Source organism: Oncorhynchus keta, chromosome 11 (assembly GCF_023373465.1).
Source record: "Oncorhynchus keta strain PuntledgeMale-10-30-2019 chromosome 11, Oket_V2, whole genome shotgun sequence".
Classification (NCBI taxonomy): Eukaryota; Metazoa; Chordata; class Actinopteri; order Salmoniformes; family Salmonidae; genus Oncorhynchus; species Oncorhynchus keta.
In genome coordinates, this window is record NC_068431.1 from 33,521,139 (window position 1) to 33,541,343 (window position 20,205).

Below are 20,205 nucleotides of genomic sequence, written 5' to 3' on the forward strand. Positions count from 1 at the left end.
TGTGTTTGTGGGATATTATTTTGTGTTTTGTGCATGTGCACCACGTAGTCACGTTTCGTTGTCAGTTTATTGATTTATTGTTTTATTTTTGCTAAGTTCACTTTATAATAAATATGTGGAACTCAACATCCGTTGTGCCTTGGTCCGTCTCTCCACACGACCGTGACACTGTCTTTTCTTTTCCTAAACAACCTTTAAGTTAGGTTATGACCTATAAAAAGAAAACAGACAGTGATGTGTTTAAGGTGTTCTGACATCAAAGGGTGATGACTTGAGAGTGAAGATAGTGTCTGATATTTAAACACGATTATAGAGAAATTATAGAGTGTCCTTGAGCATTACTCTCACACGGATGGGCTGCGGTGGTGGCTGGGCTGTGATGGTGGCTGGGAGGATGCTGAGGCACCCCCTCTCAGAGGGTATCGATGGGAATAGAAGCACTCTCAGACTGGACACTCTTTCAGCCACACCGCTGTACTGAGCCACACTCTGGCTGCATCATTACGCCTGCAAGCTAAAAATAAACTGGCTCTCCTGATCCCTAATTCACACAGGACCAGCCCTCACCGCTGCTACCGCCACACAGTAACACCACCACCATGTATCTATGTGCTTGCTTTCAACATGTAGACATGTCATGTTGGTGAGATAATCACACTGCTGTGGTTTTGAGCTTTATTCTGATTGATGTTATTATAAGGTAATGATATGATATTATCATTACATTTAATAATACCCATATCCCCAATAATATTACATTTAATGTGATTTACTCTTTAATATCAATATTTGGAATTAGTCTGACGTTTTATCATATTAATTTATTTCTGTAACAAATTGATTTTTTCAGTGCTGGTTCCATTTGAGCATTCAGAAACCATTACTGACTGGACCAGGAAATCAAAAATGTTCAATTGGTATCATGGACGACAACGGCTCCACTGATCCACTCATTGAAAATGGAGGGTGGGGCTTTGAGCCTTGAACAGAACATCAATACAAAAACCATAGGAACACATGAATTACTTCAGTACTCATATATCTAAGTGGAACTACTGAGAAATCTTTAAGCACTATTACAAATAGCAAATTAGACATTTGGGTAATCAAGAGTGTGAACAATATTGGCATGATTGCAGCTGAATGAAATAATACATCTCAGTACCTCGAGGAGATTAAAGCAACACTTGGCTTTCACAGCACTCTCTCTCTCTCACAGGTTAGGACAAAAGCTGCTACTACCATTATAATGTATGAATATATTGATTCTTTGTTGTACCCAAATGATACATTGCATAGATCTGGAATAACTACAACCATGCATAATCATGTTTGGGACTCTATAGGCAGTAGAATATCAATTGAATATATTACTGTGGCCATAATGAAGCAGTTGCTTGGTAGATTTTCAGCATCCTTGGGTTGTGGTTAATGGTTAGCCCACGCAAGCGTGAAATATAGGAGGATCAATCATTGTATATATTGGCCCTAGAATACATGACTTGTATTGAATGTATTTGAGAAGGACTTGTTTAGACCTACATAAAATAACTACATGACATGGATGTCTAACATTCAATATTGTAATTGCAATGTTCACCATGATAACTTATTATTTCATTGTTTTCATTACTCATCATCATTTATCTAGTCTGTAGGGAAATGTGATTTTTTATTTCCCCCTAAAAAAACTCAGTTAGATTTGATTTGCAAGGACATCTTGGCTTTACCCTGATTACCATCCCCAACCGTGCTAGCATATGTGACCCACCAATGACCAAACACTTCAGGTGAGTCAAATGCTTTGTGACACAGATTAATGAGACCCGGACAGTGTTCTATTTCACTGGGGTTTGACAGGGCAGCAGAGCAGAGTAAGTTCATTCAGTAATTAATTGATTGGATTTATATAGCGTTTTTCTACCAACTGAGGTACTCAAAGTGCTTTACATAGTAGGGGGAAACTCACCTTATCCACCACCAATGTGTATAACCCACCTGGGTGATGCACGGCCCCTTGGTCTCTCCCTGAAGAGAACCTAGCCCTGTTACATAACCTGTGTGATAATCTGACATCTGGGTCCATGGTCTGTCTGCAGAGGATGCTTCTGTCAATAACACTGAATGGGTGTCTGGGTGATAGCAGCAAAAAGCTCAATGCTGACTGACTGCCTGTCTGTCTGCCTTTACTCCATATAGTCAAGAGAGCTATGAGCTAGGGATATCGGCATATCGGCATGCTGGTGGGAGGGTTTAGAGATGATTCATGGACATATTGTTTGGGATAGGCTACAGGATTTATAATGAGTATCTTAAATAGGGGTGACTATATGGTTAGAAGGGTGGGAATTGTCAAGAATGATCACGTCACAAGTGGTGTTTTGTGCACTAGCATTTTGGTGAGTAGCCTAAGTGTATACTCAATAAGATGTATTTGTATTTATTTAAGTATGTATATTACTTATTACAGAGTTTCAACGACAACATTACATAAGCATAGTTTAGACATGTTCTCCTTAGTACAACGACCCATACCAGATTCCATATGCAGCACTATTTGCGCCGAGGAAGCGCATACCCTGTAAAGCGGCACTGCGGCATCGCCATATCAATGCGCCCGGTCCCTTCTCCGAGATACTGAAGAACGGACTGAGAGAGAAGAGCCCCTTTGCTTCCTTGCGGGATTTATTTGTTTGTTACATTTTTCCTTTTCTGTTCTCTTGTATTGACCATTTGTATCCGAATGCCTGCGACTTGCCCGGACGGTCCCCACTTTCAAGGGTTTGCTTTTCTTGGTTTTGCATGACGTGTCTTGGAGGAAAAGAGGCTCGCTTTGTGTGTTGTGAAAATAAGCGGAGAGCTGGAGCAGGAGAGGAGGCAGTGCCAGTCGCAGTTGTGGGCTGGACTGGCCACGGAGCGTGAGATTTACTGACAGGGGAGCAGACAAAAAAAACTGAACGGAGACAGCGAGATAGAGTGTGATAACAGGAAGGAACGAGAAAAGGGAGGGCGAAGAGGCATAGCTATAGTAAATCATTTAATAGCTGTTTTGCATGTAATTAGGGGAGTGCTGGCACGGGGCATCAGGTTTTAAAGGGATGGGGACTGGTAAATGGCTTAGGACAGTTATAGGAAAGACTCAATTTGACTTCTAGACAAGGCTGTGATTTTGGATGGTTTTAATGCGCCCTTATTACGCACCATCCGTCCAAATAAGAAAATATTTGCGAGCCATTGTAATGTGCTGATGTGTAACATTTGCCACTTCTAGTCTAGTTTATGCCACCTTGATTTGCAATCATTGGACGATGACATAATGCAAAGTTGATATGGTGGTTGTCTATGACAGATGATTCTAATGGTGTGTCTGGTGATGATGGAGCTAGTCAAGGTGTGCTCCCACTGTCTGGAACGGTTCACTGGCAGAATTGGGAGGGGGTGATGGAATTTGGAGTGGCTTGAACATGCCTGTACGGTTTGGTGTATTCAATGATGGATAGGCTACCATTTTGGGGATGTCATCATGTAGACGTTTTTATCTGGAAATGGATTTGGATAATCCTGTAGTATTCATAGAGCACACTTTCTCTGTATCTTTGACATACAAAGCAAATTAGAAGAGTGCGAATGGATTTATGTGTGAAGGAATGATTGAGATAACAAACTGTTGAATATGTTGCCTGTCTGAAACTCAAACCATTATGGTTACATTGTACTATGTTGTAGAATGATAAATGTAAATAGGTTAATCATTTAGAATAGCCTATGATCACATAACTTCGATGCTCCAGGTTCAAGTGCTTTTGGACCAGATTGTCAAAAGGTCTTTGTCATCAGTCTAGGTTTAGGTGTGAGCATTGGTTGGCAGAATCCTCATCTCAAACTCTCAAGGACAGAAATTATTTAATATCTAGGTTAGATTGTGATCAACATGTTTAGATGTATAGCTTAGATGAGATGATCTATTGGACAAAATGTATTTGATTGTAAAATATCATGTCATGCTGTGACAAAACAAGTGTGTTATAAGAATGAATGACCTTGTAGAGATATTGCATAATACACAATAGCTTTTACATATAATTCAAAGAACACCTCCAACTAATCAGAATGTGGTAAATCATTTAGCGGGTTAGTTGTGTGTAGACTGAAATGAAACATACAGAATGATGAGCACACTGCAAAAAAAGACTACCTTGGCATCATTCTGGGGCGGCAGGGTAGCCTAGTGGTTAGACCGTTGGACAAGTAACCGGAAGGTTGCAAGTTTAAATCCCCGAGCTGACAAGTTACAAATCTGTTGTTCTGCCCCTGAACAGGCAGTTAACCCACTGTTCCTAGGCTGTCATTGAAAATAAGAATTTGTTCTTAACTGACTTTCCTAGTTAAATAAAGGTCAAATTAAAATAAAACATTCCTTGATGAAGCATGTATTTACCAATGTATTGTTATTGTGTCAACTGAATCAAGGTTTTCTGCACCTGTGTGGAGATAATGTAAAGTATAGGGATTGGAAGTGTTTGAAAGGCAAGTGTTGTGGTGATCAAGAAGTTTATAGTAGATTTACCTGTTTAAAGCACAGTGATTTTGGAAATTGAGACATAATCGTGTGATGATCAGGCAAGCTGGTGTTCTATATGCAGTGAACAGTACTGAAAGAAACCGAGCTAATAACCACAGCAGGCCTATGTTTAAAATATACACATATAAAGGAATAGGCTAATCCAAATAGAAGACATACCCATACATTATACATGTAAGAAAATGCTTATTTCATTAAAAGTACAGGATAGGGTAAAACCAAGGGGGGAGGGGGACTTCAGAGAAAGTAGTAGAGAAGCACTTTAAACACACACTGAGTATGTTTACATGCACTAATAATTTAACTGATGAATATTAAACTGATTACGGCAGTCCCCTGGACTACTATAAATCTATAAATCTATCTAGGCCGAGTATGGGAATAGTCATCTTAGTCGGTGAAAGGTCATAATCGAAGTAGGTCATAATCGAAGTAGGCCTTACAGCCGTTAAAGCATCTGGTTTTCTGAGCAATATTTTGAATTATTAGGACATATAAACAGCTTAATCGGAGTTCCAACAGTGTATTTGATATGTGCATGTGTCAGCACCAGCAGTACAAAACTCCCTCTTATGCGCGAGTGAAGTGAGTTCAGAAAAAATGAAAGTATGCATCTTAAAAGTAGTTTTCACATACAAACTTTATATGTCCAACCTCAGAATCAAGTAGGCTTCCAAAAATAACATGGTCGCAGTGGTAGAACGTTTACTTTGATTGGTGATTAATTGATCAAAGTCCCATCAGGAAGCCTGATTTCAGATGTGTCCATGTTAAAAGGATTATTAGTGAAATCGTTCTTGCAAAGCATGTAAACGTTTAAATCAAACTATTATATTAATCTGACTATTCACAATAATCATATTATTATGTGCATGTAACCGTATTCAATGATCTCAGCCAAGGGGCCTAATGGTTGTGCATTGTAAAAGAATAAAGGAAAATATGGTGAGCAGATGACTCTAAAGATATACCGTAATGAAACATGAATTTATGTTGCATTATGTAGACTGGTAACAATCCCCTGTACTGTATAATCTCCCTACCTACCCTGAGGGGATGGCTCATTGACTTATTGCATTCAACAGTAAGGCCTGCTGCTAACTGAACATGTTGCAAATATATGCCCTCTATCTCTTTGACTTTCAGGAGGGAGAGTTGGCTGACATGACAGCATGTGAAGAGTGGGGATTCCTTAAGAAGAAGGATCAGGATGTGGCTTTTTACAGTTGGTTCACCATGGCAGGACATGTCCAGTGATCACACGTTCTGTTCCAGTTAAAGATTTTTATTCTCTTTTTTTTTATTCTCTTTTTGGAGTTGACAGCCTAGTTACCACGTCTAACAGACTCTATTACCCTTTGCCTGTCAGTGGATTTCATGGACACCGTTGGGAATCTTTGCTTGGAATCTGCTGCTGTGCTTTCAATGACTCAAGGCATTCTCTACTCCAGCTTATGCCCTTTGGATATGATCTGATTGCTTCTTTTCTGTTGGATTTCATCCACTAAGTATCTATACTTACTAGTTGTTGGATATTGTTGGGAAATATCTGTTGGGATTTATTTCTGCTGGAAGTTCAACTGTGCCAGTGAGTGCCCTTGATAAGGTTGATTCTCTGCTCTGTTAGAGGAGTCTTTAGGTGGGCTTTTCCTCTGAAGAAATGGATGGCCCTCGGTCCAGTGGGCTCCGCAAAAAGAGGAAGTCTAAGTCCGAGAGGGATCGGGGACGGAGATCAAATGGGATAAGGAACAACAACCATAAGAGGGGGGGCTCTGTGGGGCTGCACTTCTCCTCAGATTCAGAGAGGGAGGAAGGAGACAGGAACCCCTCTTCCTCCCGTCCAAGGCCCCCCAGGAGAAAGAGAAAGGAGTCTACATCCACTGAGGAGGACATCATAGACGGCTTCTCCATCTCTGGTTTCATGACGCTGGAGGCGTTGGAGGTGAGTAACTCCAGGCTGCTGTTACTACTACTACTTTTCTGCCCCGCGGGGGATTTGCTTTGATGTGTGTTTTTAGCACTTAATCTCTGTGTTTTGCCATCGCCTCTGGATTCGGCTGTTAATCTCTTGACACTATGTGAACAGAGAGTTGTTATTTTCTTCAGCCCCAATCCCTGTATCTGTATTGCTGGGCTGGCCTTGCACTTGGCGTTGCTCTAGCCTGCATATTTCTGTTTTTGTTAGCTGGATTCCAATAGATGTGGCTTTAAAACGAGGCGATTCAGCCAAATATCTATATCTCTGTCACAGAGCTTGTTTTGTTGAGCTGTGTTCTGGATTTGTTTTTATAAGAATGTGCCAGACAAAGACTGGCAGTAGGAGGATAGTCTTCCAAAGGTTCTAGAATGTTTCAGAACCCAGAACAGGACACTGGTGGATCTAATGCAGGTTCTTCATGGAATTGCTTTGCCTTATTTGTCTGTGGAATATGCTCCTCACATGCACAACAGTACGTAGCCTAAACATGCACTTATTAATCATTCATTATTATTTCATTCCACTTGTTGGAACTTACATCAGTTATTACAATGTAACTATGTTACCTAACTGCCAAATCTATATTACATAATCTCATCACTGTAGGCCTTTACTTGTGTTGTGACTTAATTCATGGATTCCTTCCTAGCTACTCCTCTGTAGAATGTTTTTCTTACAACAACAATGTGCTTTATCATGCATACATTACAACAACATTAGCTGTACTACTGGGTTAGATACTTCTGTGAAGGAGGCTGTAAGAATTGCCTAAAGCTGTGTAGGATGACAAGCTAACACCATTTATTTATTTATTTATGTTTACCTTTATTTAACTAGGCAAGTCAGTTAAGAACAACTTCTTATTTTCAATGATGGCCTAGGAACAGTGGGTTAACTGCCTTGTTCAGGGGCAGAACGACAGATTTTCACCTTGTCAGCTCGGGGATTTGATCTTGCAACCTTTCGTTTACTAGTCCAACTCTCTAACCACCATGGTGAGATTGATCCTCAAACTGACCTCTTTATTGTGCTCTACTCAGAATCCGTGATTCAGTATAGCACCAAATCAACCTAATGAATAGTCCATATAGCATTGTATTCTCTCTCCAGTGCACTCTATATATAAGTGCATGCTAAATCCTTTGTCCACATAGGAGAAACATTACTGATAGTATTCTACCTCAAAACCTCACTAGGGAAGTTACTACTCGATACCACTCGCCATGTTTCCCCACAGTTCCCCATTCATTCTTTGTTGTGCCAGTGTGTAGCCTACATGCCCTCCAGAGCGATGTTTTTCTCTCCACCCCTTTTGCTTTCAATTTGAGAGGGAATCGCGCGGCTTCAATTTGCAAAAGCAGCTCTGTAATCTCAAATGCATTCAGAAAGGTGTTCTGTTGGCATTCATTGAGCCAGGTCATTGAAATCAATACATTTTTCCATCTGGACATACAGCTGTAGCAGCTGTTCTTTACAAGTGAACTGTCCGAGGCAGGCGTAAAGCTCTCTATTAAGCCTGCTGCCTAGTGCCTATTGAGAGAGGCAGAAGGGAGAATGCCTGAGCTAGAAGTCGTGTATAACAATGAATGCCTTTAGAAAATTACAAAATTATTAAGCTTCGTCTCCTCTAAAACCCTGACACCAGTGCACTAAATAACTGCAGTTTAATCGTTCCCTTCTCTTCTCACCACACCCCAATTTAATATTACTTAATGCCTGCTCAGCTGACCACCGCTGTAAAACCACATTACATGTTCATTGTGTTGTTGGCTTTTCATCCGAACACACGCTAAGCATCAATTGGTCAAGACCAATTGGCCCTGTGCAATCCAAAGAAATCGATCCTCCGACAGAATTCACAGCCCCTTCTATCAATGAACACAATGAAGACTTTGGGCAAATGCCTTTCCCCAACACCTCATTTGAGTTTTCCCGTTTAGCACAGATAATTATTGTAAGGGAAGAAAAGCAGTCAGTGTAACCAGTAGTACAGATAATAATGGAAGGAGAATGCATGTTTCCTTTCATTGATGTCATTGAAATCAGCACTTGTGTCTATAGGTCTAGTATGTGATTTATTTTCTACATCTTACTTGATTTTTGTAGAAAACAATGTTAATAGAAACAGCATTTAGTGTAGCAAGAGACCCATCACATTCCCTTTGGGGCTTTAAACATTCAATTATCTTAAAGCCATCACTTCTAAACGATTTCGACTCTCAAACTGATGTTGCAACAAATACTGCCAAGTCCCCATGAGCTGATTCCTACTTTATAGCCCTTTGTTTTTCTACCCTCATGAAATGCCAAACGTTTCTCCAGAAATACTTGTTGAGGGTCATAATAACTCCAGTGACTTCGGATTGTTAGGACAGTGGGGATTAGGAGGCTCATAGTCATTCAGTGGACTGAAGACAAATGTCACAAGGCAATAGGCTGTGATACTATTGTCACTCCTGGTGTGTGATCTCATTTAATCAGATTGGCGTGTGTGGTGGATGACAGTTTACTGACATGTTGTATATGGTACTTGTAACTAATTATATTACAGAACTATTGTAGGGTCATCGACAAACTGTGAAAGATTCAAATGCAAAATATTATTTTATGATTGACATATTATTAATGGCTATTAACATTTACAATTACGGAAAGCTTAGAAAAGAAGGACACATCTCAACCTGGATTGAGAAGTTCATGGCAACAAACAGCCAACTGCACTTATGTCAAATGTAGTCTAGATGACAAAAATGGCATATTTATGTCTAACTACAATGTCCTCAGAAAGTATTCATACCCCGTATTACACATTTTGTTGTTACAGCCTGAATTCAAAATGGATTAAATAGATGTATTTTCTTACTCATCTACACACAATACCCCATACTGACAGTGACATTTTATTATATTTGCAAATATCTTATAGGGGTGTGGATTAACTGAGTCAATACATGTAATAGCTGCCAAATGTGATTCTAACATCTGTGAGTCTTTCTGGGTAAGTCTCTAAGAGCTTTGCACACCTGGATTGTACAATATTTTCCTATTATTATTTTCAATATTCTTCAAGCTCTGTCAAATTGGTGGTTGATCATTGCTAGACAACTATTTCAAGTCTTGCCATAGATTTTATTTTTATTTTACCCCGTTTTATCCCCAATTTCGTGGTGTCCAATTGTTTTTACTAGCTACTATCTTGTCTCATCGCTACAACTCCCGTACGGGCTCGGGAGAGACGAAGGTTGAAAGTCATGCGTCCTCCGATACACAACCCAATCAAGCCGCATTGCTGCTTAACACAGCGCACATCCAACCTGGAAACCAGCCGCACCAATGTGTCGGCACGCAACAGAGTCGCTGGTGCGCGATGAGACAAGGATATCCCTACCGGCCAAACCCTCCCTATCCCTAGCCAATTGTGTGTCGCCCCACAGACCTCCCGGTCGCGGCCGGTAATGACAAAGCCTGGGCGCGAACCCAGAGTCTCTGATGGCCCAGCTGGTGCTGCAGTACAGCGCCCTTAACCACTGCGCCACTTTTGGAACCCTTTTTCGGATAACTAATTACTTTACCTCCATGTGAATGTCTCTCAGTAACACTACCGTCGATAATCGTGTCTGTCTGGCCTTCAGAATTAAACAATGGATTTTCTTAGAAACTGTCTTAGAGCTGCTGTCTGAATAGAGGGTCTCAGAGGGCAGACAGGGGAAAATTGATAAGCACTTCATTGTGGAGAAGAATGTGAAACTGAATGTATCGACATACGGTTGGTCTGCCGTGTTTCTACAGAAACCAAATAAAACGTAAATTCCAAGAATGAAGACGCACAAGTATCAAGCAAGTCTACAGCGTATTGTGTTTGAGTGGATGGATGCAGCTGCTAGTTTGAAAGAGAAAACATCTCTTGAGAGATGCTTTCAACATGGTCGGGTCTTCTTGTACTTGATGATGGCACGCTGCCAGATATTTCCCTCTTGTGACAAATACCACTTTTTTCAAGCCCTCAATTAATTTGCCATCTTCCCTAGCTGCATTTGTCTGTCTCCTGGCAGTTATGGCAGATATTCATTTAACTGAACCTGTCACAGAATGATGTATGATATATATTAATGGGCCTAGGCAGCTGAATGACTGACACATGAAATATGACATCCTGTCTGTCTGTCATCGCTGGATTTGTTTAATGCCACACTGAGATTATCCAGCATTGGGATTTTCGATGCTTCCTGTCACCCTAATAATGTCTGTGCTGCGTGAACACATGAAGGTACAGACACACACGGAAAGACCCACACACACCCCTCTGCTATGCCTTGCTGTTCTCTGCCATGGTTAGAGCAGGCAGTCAGTTAACAGTAGGGCTGGGTGATATGTCCTAAAATCATATCTCAATATACAGTTTATCACAAAAGTGAGTACACCCCTCACATTTTTGTAAATATTTGAGTATATCTTTTCATGTGACAACACTGAAGAAATGACACTTTGCTACAATGTAAAGTAGTGAGTGTACAGCTTGTATAACAGTGTAAATTTGCTGTCCCCTCAAAATAATTCAACACACAGACATTAATGTCTAAACCGCTGGCAACAAAAGTGAGTACACTCCTAAGTGAAAAAGTCCAAATTGGGTCAATATTTTGTGTGGCCACCATCATTTTCCAGCACTGCCTTAACCCTCTTGGGCATGGAGTTCACCAGAGCTTCACATGTTGCCACTGGAGTCCTCTTCCACTCCTCCATGACGACATCACGGAGCTGGTGGATGTTAGAGACCTTGCACTCCTCTACCTTCCGTTTGAGGATAACCCACGGATGCTCAATCGGGTTTAGTTCTGGAGACATGCTTGGCCAGTCCATCACCTTTACCCTCAGCTTCTTTAGCAAGGCAGTGGTCGTCTTGGAGGTGTGTTTGGGGTCGTTATATATATAGCTTATTTACAGAAAACACATTTAAAAAATATATATACATTTTTTTTTTCTCTAAATAGGCTCTGTTACATAATTAAAGGTCAAAACACTACGTATAAAATTATACTAAGGCTAAATATAAGCCTTCCGCAAACATAAGAGCCACTAATAATTTAATTACTTTATCAAAATAGTTTAATCTGCCTTTTTGCAATATTCACTGATCTGGCTTCCAAGTCTGTCTATGAAAAAGCCCCCTTTTTGTTAAAAATGTAACCAGATCCATGCACATCCATAATAAGGACCAACTTCTGGTAGCAGACATAGCAGAACATTAACACAGGTCTCATAAACAATCTCACAAGCCCAAGTGCTAGTGAGTAGCCAGCTAATCTTTATATTTAAAGTCTAGCCAAATTGGATCTATTTGCTTACTAACAAGGTAGAATAGTTGAACTGTAACTAGTGGAAACCAGTTTAAACTGCTTGTCGGAGTGGAAGAAGTGAGCGGCAGTGGGAGGGGTGTCTGTGTGTCTAGTGTCTGTGTGTCTAGTGTCTGTGTGTCTAGTGTCTGTGTGTGAGGGGGAAGGTGCACAGTGCACACAGCACAGAAGGAGCGAAGGAGACAACCCCAAAAATACATGGAACGCTCATAAAAACGGAAACAAATAAAAACCTAGATTCTTGCGATGCAAGTATTTGGAACATCGCGCTAAAACATAAATTCAAATTCATTAGATATATCGCCCAGCCCTAGTCAACATGAGGAGAAAGCATTTCTGATCAATGGAACCTGAACTGAGGTGATGGACTGACTGGCCCCCCATTCCCCCTACCACTGTTGAAATCCTCATTGATCTCATCCTACCAGTCTACGTAGCAGTCTAGTCTAGTCTAGAACACTTCTCATGCACCCAACAGTGGAGCTCATGAGTAGCACTTTGCATTTATAATATTTCACCAACATCAAATCCATATTCAGATTCTACTTCTAAATGCCTGTTTTGGCCCCTGCTGCTTAATTTGTTGCACTTAATCTGCCCTGTTTTGCACCATTAGACTGCAGGGTTTAGCACTTTGGGTTTTTGAAAAGCACGTTACCAATAAAATGTAGAACTATTATTTGAGATTTTCTTAGGATGCTGCACAGCATCATGGCTAGTAGGGTGCTGTATTTCTCTTTACTGAATGCTAGTCTGCTTGATTGATGTCTAGGCATTCATTTGAACCTACAAAAGCCACACAGGTTGTGACCGCTGTCATCATGTCGTGCATGTTTAGAAAAAACCTCACATGAGCTGCAAACTCATATACACACACACACAAAAGAAACAGCAGTTGTGGTAATATCCAGCGGACAGCAGCAAAAGGGTAGTTAACCACAGTCAATGTTTGCTCTTATGTTTTAATGCACTGGGAAGGATCAGCTCATTAATTAATTGTTGTTGGGGGGAAGCCAAGGAGACCCTAGCCAATCAGATCGAGCAGCAGTCTCCATTATAGTGCAGCAGTGATGGACTGGGAACAGAAATTGGTCCGGGCATTTCCAACACACCGGACATTTTTTGGGGCCCACTGGGTTAAAGATGGAACAACCCATCTGGCATTTGCCAGAACTGCCCTATGGACAGTCTGTTTTTGTAGTGCAGAATCCCCCTTCTCTACCCTCCAAACAGCTGTTGGCAGACACACCTTAATGCTTTTGTAGCTTTTAATTGAAAAAGATGATAAAGGTCTGAATCCACGCTAGTTATCTTGCCAAGGCCATTGACATTAACCCTAAAGATCTCAGTGGCTATAGACTCAGTCTGGGTCTTTGGAGCGGAGTGTCTAGCTAGATTGAATAGCCTTTTAGTTAGGCTCTATATGAAGGCCATTCGAAATGTTTGGAGAATGGTGTTATTCACTCAGCATCTAGCCTACACATAGCTGAGGTGTTTTAGTTTTATGTGGATAGGTAAGTTTCTTTCAATAACCTTCAAGTAACGTCAGTTCAGTACAAGATGAAGACGAGACAGAAACCATTATATTTCTTTGCATTCAAGTGATACCAAGTTTTTCAGTAGAATACTCCATCAAATAGAAAAGATATCCATTAAATTAATGAGGTCGCCTACACTATATATACAGAGTATGTGGAACATCCCTTCAAATTAGTGGATTCGGCTACTTTAGCCACACACATTGCTGACAGGTGTATAAAATCGAGCACACAGCCATGCAATCTCCATCGACAAACATTGGCAGGAGAATGGCCTTTACTGAAGAGCGCAGTGACTTTCAACGTGACACCGTCATAGGATGCCACCTTTCCAACAAGTCAGTTAATAGTCTCTGCCCTGCTAGAGCTGCCTGGTAAACTGTACGTGTTGTTATTGTGAAGTGGAAACGTCGAGGAGCAACAATGGCTCAGCCACAAAATGGTAGGCCCCACTAGCTCACAGAATGGAACCGACGAGTGCTGAAGCGTGTAAAAATCGTCTGTCCTCAGTTGCAACACTACCGAGTTCCAAACTGCCTCTGAAAGCAATGTCAGCACAATAACTGTTCGGCGGAAGCTTCATGAAAGGGGTTTCAATGGCCAAGCAGCCGCACACATGCCTAGGATCACCATGCGCAATGCCAAGTGCCGGCTGGAGTGGTGTAAAGTTCACCGCCATTGGACTCTGGAGCAGTGGAAACATGTTCTCTGGAGTTTTACTTTACCTTTATTTAACTAGACAAGTCAGTTAAGAACAAATTCTTATTTTCAATGACAGCCTAGGAACAGTGAGTTAACTACCTGTTCAGGGGCAGAATGACAGATTTGTACCTTGTCAGCTCAGGGGTTTGAACTTGCAAACTTCCGGTTACTAGTACAACGCTCTTACCACTAGGCTACCCTGCCACCCCTGTGATGAATCACACTTCCCTATCTGGTAGTCCGACGGACAAATCTGCGTTTGGCGGATGCCAGGAGAACACTACCTGCCCCAATGTATAGTGCCACCTGTAAAGTTTGGTGGAGGAGGAATAACAGTCTGGGGCTGTTTTTCATGGTTTGGGCTAGGCCCCTTAGTTCCAGTGAAAGGAAATCTTAACTGGAGATCATAACGCTACAGCATACAATGAGAAGATTCTGTGCTTCCAACTTTGTAGCAAAAGTTTGGGGAAGGCCCTTCCCTGTTTCAGCATGACAATGCCCTTGTGCACATACAGAAATAGTTAGTCGAGATTGGTGTGAAAGAACTTGACTGGCATGCACAGAGCCCTGACCTCAACCACTTTGAACACCTATGGGATGAAGTCCCTGCAGCAATGTTCCAACATCTAGTGGAAAGCCAACCCAGAAGAGTGGAGGCTATTATAGCTGCAAAGGGGGGACAAATTCCATATTAATGCCCATAATTTTGTAATGAGATGTTCGACGAGCAGGTGTCCACATACTTTTGGTCATGTAATGTATCTTTGCTGAGCCTTTTAACTTAATGTCAAGGTTAACATTTAAACCTAGTGAACCAACAGAATGCAACCTTCCCTCCCCATGCTACAGAAGGCTCAGTTAAACTGGCAATCTGGTAGACAGTCACAGCTCAAGGAGAGAGTATGTCAGGACCCAGACCATTATTACATTCCACCAAGGCCGACGCAGCCGAATGTTTTAGTTTGCAGACAGAAAATCTATTCCAAAATACTGGATACTGCTGGAGACGGAATGGATATATGAAAGGGAGCTACTGCACTGAACTCAAATGTCTTCCAGCAGTTTATGTCGCTAGCAAGGGGAACATACTCGGAGTACTGTAAATGTAAAACAACAAACTGTTTTCCTCAAGCAGATTCTGCAGCCAGTTTATGTGACACCCAGAGCTGGTGAGGAATACTGGATTAATGGGTGCTGCAGCAGCTTGTAAAATGTAAGTCTCCCAGACACTCGTTAATGCACTGCTCAGTTGGGAGGAAATATATAGTGCTGCCACATCTTAACTGTCTATATAAGCACAGACTGCAAATTACAGTTTTATTGAAATATAATTTGCTTCACTAAGTTTGTTTATAATACATTTCATAAGTCTGCATGTCACCATCTCCTGGAAACCAGGTCATTTTTTGTTATTTGTCGTCTGATGGGCCTTGGAGAGAGGGATAGAAAGCAGGATAGTGAGGGATGGGGTAAAATACAAATGTTTGCTGAGGCTGATTGTCAAATGGCATCCCTGAAGAAGGGCCCTGTCCAGTCTCTTTTGTGCATTTCAACAGATTGTTTTCTGCTCTTGAGAGAAGACACATTTTCCCTGCCTGCTTGGTTGCACAGTGCATACGAATGGTAGATGCCTGTCTTGCCTGAGGATGTGTGTGTGTGTGTGTGCATGCATTTGTGTGTGCGTGTATGTTTGTGTGTGTGCACATGCATGTGCATGCATTCACGTGTATGTGTGTATCTGTGTACGTTTGTTGGTGCCAGAGGGCTGTGGGCTCATGGACAGGCTCCCGTTGAGTTTCCCACCTGGAGCTTTGAGCTTCCCCCTTTGATGCGTTCTTTTTCTCCCTTTTCTCCCAAGCTAGCCCTGCACTGGGGTTATTTCCATTGCTTTTGACTTAAATGTAGCTATCTAGTTGCTCTTTTTGATAGATTGCTGAAAATGAAATACAGTTGAAGTTGGAAGTTTACATAAACTTAGGTTGGTGTCATTCAAACTCGTTTTTCAACCACTCCACAAATTTCATGTTAACAAACTATAGTTTTGGCAAGTTGGTTAGGACATCTACTTTGTGCATGACACAAGTAATTTTTCCAACAATTGTTTACAGACGGATTATTTCACTTATAATTCACTGTATCACAATTCCTGTGGGTCAGAAGCTTACAGCACTAAGTTGACTGTGGCTTTAAACAGCTTGGAAATTCCAGAAAATGTTGCCATGGCTTTAGAAGTTTCTGATAGGCTAATTGACATCATTCGGAGGTGTACTAACTTCAAACTCAGGGGAAAATCAAAAGACATCAGCCAAGACCTCAGAAAAAAAGTGGAGACCTCCACAAGTCTGGTTCATTCTTGTGAGCGATTTCCAAACGCCTGAAGGTACCACGTTCATCTGTACAAACAACAGTATGTAAGCATAAACACCATGGGACCACACAGCCGTCATACCACTCAGGAAGGAGACGCATTCTGTCTCCTAGAGATGAAGGTACTTTGGTGCGAAAAGTGCAAATCAATCCCAGAACAACAGCAAAGGACCTGGAGGAAACAGGTACAAAAGTATCTATATCCACAGTAAAACGAGTCCTTTTTTTCGACATAACCTGAAAGGCCGCTCAGCAAGGAAGAAGCCACTGCTCCAAAACCGCCATAGAAAAGCCAGACTGCGTTTTGCAACTGCAATTGGGTACAAAGATTGTACTTTTTGGAGAAATGTCAGCCAATCTGGTCTGATAAAACAAAAATATAACTGTTTGGCCATAATGACCATTGTTATGTTTGGAGGAAAAAGGGGAAGGCTTGCGAGCCGAAGAACACCATCCCAACCGTGAAGCACAGGGGTGGTAGCATCATGTTGTGGAGGTGCTTTGCTGTAGGAGGAGCTGGTGCACTTCAGAAAATAGTCATGAGGAAGGAAAATTACGTAGGTATATTGAAGCAACACCTCAAAACATCAGTCAGGAAGTTAAAGCTTGGTCACAAATGGGTCTTCCAAATGGACAATGATCCCAAGCACACTTCCAAAGTTGTGGCAAAATGGCTTAAAGACAACAAAGTCAAGGTATTGGAGTGGCCATCACAAAGCCCTGACCTCAATTCCATAGAAAATGTGTGGGCAGAACTGAAAAAGTGTACGCGAGCAAGGAGGCCTACAAACCTGACTCAGCTCTGTCAGGTAGAATGGGCCAAAATTCAACTTATTGTGGGAAGCTTGTAGAAGGCTACCCGAAACGTTTGATCCAAGTTAAACAATTTATAGGCAATGCTACCAAATACTAATTGAGTGTATGTAAACTTCTGACCCACTGGGAATATGGTGAAAGAAATAAAAGCTGAAATAAATAGTTCTCTCCTATTATTCAGACATTTCACATTCTTAAAATAAAGTGATAGTAACTGACCTAAAACAGGGAATTTTTACTAGGATTAAATTGTGAAACACATAGTTTAAATGTATTTGGCTAAGGTGTATGTAAACTTCCGACTTCAACTGTATGTGAACATGGTCAAAAGCCACTCACGGACCCCCACACCCAACACCAATCCTACCCCAACAACGAGTGTGTATATATATATAGTATCAGTTCTCTATCTGATGATTGTTTTCCCCCTGTTCAGTGAAATGAGTCATTGAAGTTGTTAGGTTTATGGCCCATTACTAAACCTGTTATTACCAGGTTCTGACCACGAGATGGTGTAGTTCCTGCTAAACCGGCTCACTCTTTTATCCAGTTGGAGGTTGCCAATAACTACACATCCAATACAAATTCATGGACAAGATTAGGATTGGTTGAGATTCGTAATGAGGAAGGGGTAACCTCTCTATCAGAATGGACCAATCAAGAGGTTAATTGGCCACAGCTGAAGAGGGATAGGCTCAGGGGTTTTCAGCCACATGAGTTCAACATTTCTATTGGTTGAGAATACATTGCGTGTGTGTCTTATTCCCTTCAAAAAATGTCTGGAGCAGTTAGACCGCTGCAGGTGAACAAGCAAACTATTAGGCTACAACATTTCTAATGGTGTCAATGTTATGGTCTCTAATAGTCTGAAAAATTGTAATTATTCGCCTACCTCATGCCTTTTGCACACAATGTATATAGACTCCCCTTTTTCTTTTTTTTTTTCTTTTTCCTACTGTGTTATTGACTTGTTAATTGTTTACTCCATGTGTAACTCTGTGTTGTCTGTTCACACTGCTATGCTTTATCTTGGCCAGGTCACAGTTGCAAATGAGAACTTGTTCTCAAGCAGCCTACCTGGTTAAATAAAGGTAAAAAAAAAAAAAAAATGTATAAAATAAAAAAGTTTTCAAAGGTCAATATCCCAAAGACACAATGCATTGTGTTTTGCAATAGTTTATATAGGTGAGTGGCTTAATTATTTATAGTGAACAAAAATATAAATACAACATGCCACAATTTCAAAGATTTTGCTGAGCTACAGCTCATATAAGGAAATCAGTCAATTGAAATAAATTCATTCGGCCTTAGCTATGGATTTGACATGATTGGGCAGGGGTGCTGCCCACCCACTGGGTAGCCAGGCCCAGCCAATCAGAATGAGTTTTTCCCCCGCTTTTTTACAGTCAGAAATACTCCTCAGCACCCCACCCTCCCTCAGACAATCCCGCAGGTGAAGAAGCCAGATGTGGAGGTCCTGGGCTGGCGTGGTTGCACGTGGTCTGCGTTTGCGAGGCCAGTTGGACATACTGCCAAATTCTCTAAAACAACATTGGAGGCAGCCTATGGTAGAGAAATTAACATTCAATTATTTGGCAACAGCTCTGGTGGACATTCCTGCAGTCAGTGGGCCAAATGCATGCTCCCTCAAAACTTGAGACATCTGTGGCATTATGTTGTGTGACAAAACTGCACATTTTAAAATGTACTTTTATTGTCCCAGCATAAGGTGCACCTGTGTAATGATCATGCTGTTTAATCAGCTTCTAGATATGCCACACCTGTCAGTTGGATGGATTTACTTGGCAAAAGAGAACTGCTTACTAACAGGGATATAAACACATTTGTGCACAAAATTTGAGAGAAAAAATATTTTTGTGTGAATGGAACATTTCTGAGATCTTTTATTTCATCTCATGAAACATGGGACCAACACTTTACATGTTGCGTTAATATTTTTGTTCAGTGTATATAATGGTGTATTCTGTAAGTGTAATGGTTTCGTGTGGATTTAATGGTAAATGTTCTAATAGGTTTTCTTTTTTAATAGGGTTGTCATTCTCAGCATATTAACAATGGCTCCACCATGGTCTATAGTCGAAACTGTAACGGTTTTCATGTGGTGAAGGAGAGTCGGACCAAACTGCAGCGTGTATATTGCGATCCATGTTTAATCAAATAAACGTAACACGAATCAATACAAAAAAACACTACAAAACAATAAACAAAACGAAAACCGAAAACAGCCTATACTTGTGTCAACTAACACAGCACAAGGACATCAAGACACTAAGGACAATCACCCACAACACAACCAAAGAATATGGCTGCCTAAATATGGTTCCCAATCAGAGACAACGATAAACACCTGCCTCTGATTGAGAACCACTTCAGACAGCCATAGACTTACCTAGAACACCCCACTAAGCTACAATCCCACTACATACACACCACATACAAAAACCCATGTCACACCCTGGCCTGACCAAATAAATGAAGATAAACACGAAATACTTCGACCAGGGCGTGACAGAAACTAAAGACTAATGTCAGTGTTTATATGATAAGGGCTACAAGAAAACTGGCTTCAGAGAAACGTATCATGGAGTTGCCAAAGTAGGAAACTGGAAAATCATTGCCAAAAAGAGTGGATGATTTGGTCATTCGATTCTACAATACAATGAATATAGTAGACTTATTCAAGGAAAAAAGGATTTTGTCAGTGTCAAATTCACGAGCAGAAGAGACTGTGCAACCTTGACGAACTGTAGGCAGCTTTTAAAAATAAATATCAGGAACACAAAATTGTCTTTTCCAAATTCTGCAGTCTACATCCAAAGCATTGTGTGCCAGTCGGCTCATCTGGAA

General features: G+C 41.1%; 1 protein-coding gene across 11 annotated transcripts in view; it reads left to right on the top strand.

The window, feature by feature from the left end:
• The first annotated feature begins 2,635 nt into the window (after positions 1-2,635).
• The window catches only part of LOC118390087 (autism susceptibility gene 2 protein-like), a 475,976-nt gene continuing 458,406 nt past the window's right edge, over positions 2,636-20,205 (top strand). For all 11 annotated transcript variants that reach the window (XM_035780291.2, XM_035780294.2, XM_035780293.2 and 8 more), the window contains exons 1-2: positions 2,636-2,781; positions 5,729-6,524. In XM_035780291.2, the coding sequence (XP_035636184.1) occupies positions 6,243-6,524 (282 nt within the window). In that variant the 5' untranslated portion in view covers positions 2,636-2,781; positions 5,729-6,242. The remainder of the gene's footprint in view (positions 2,782-5,728; positions 6,525-20,205) is intronic.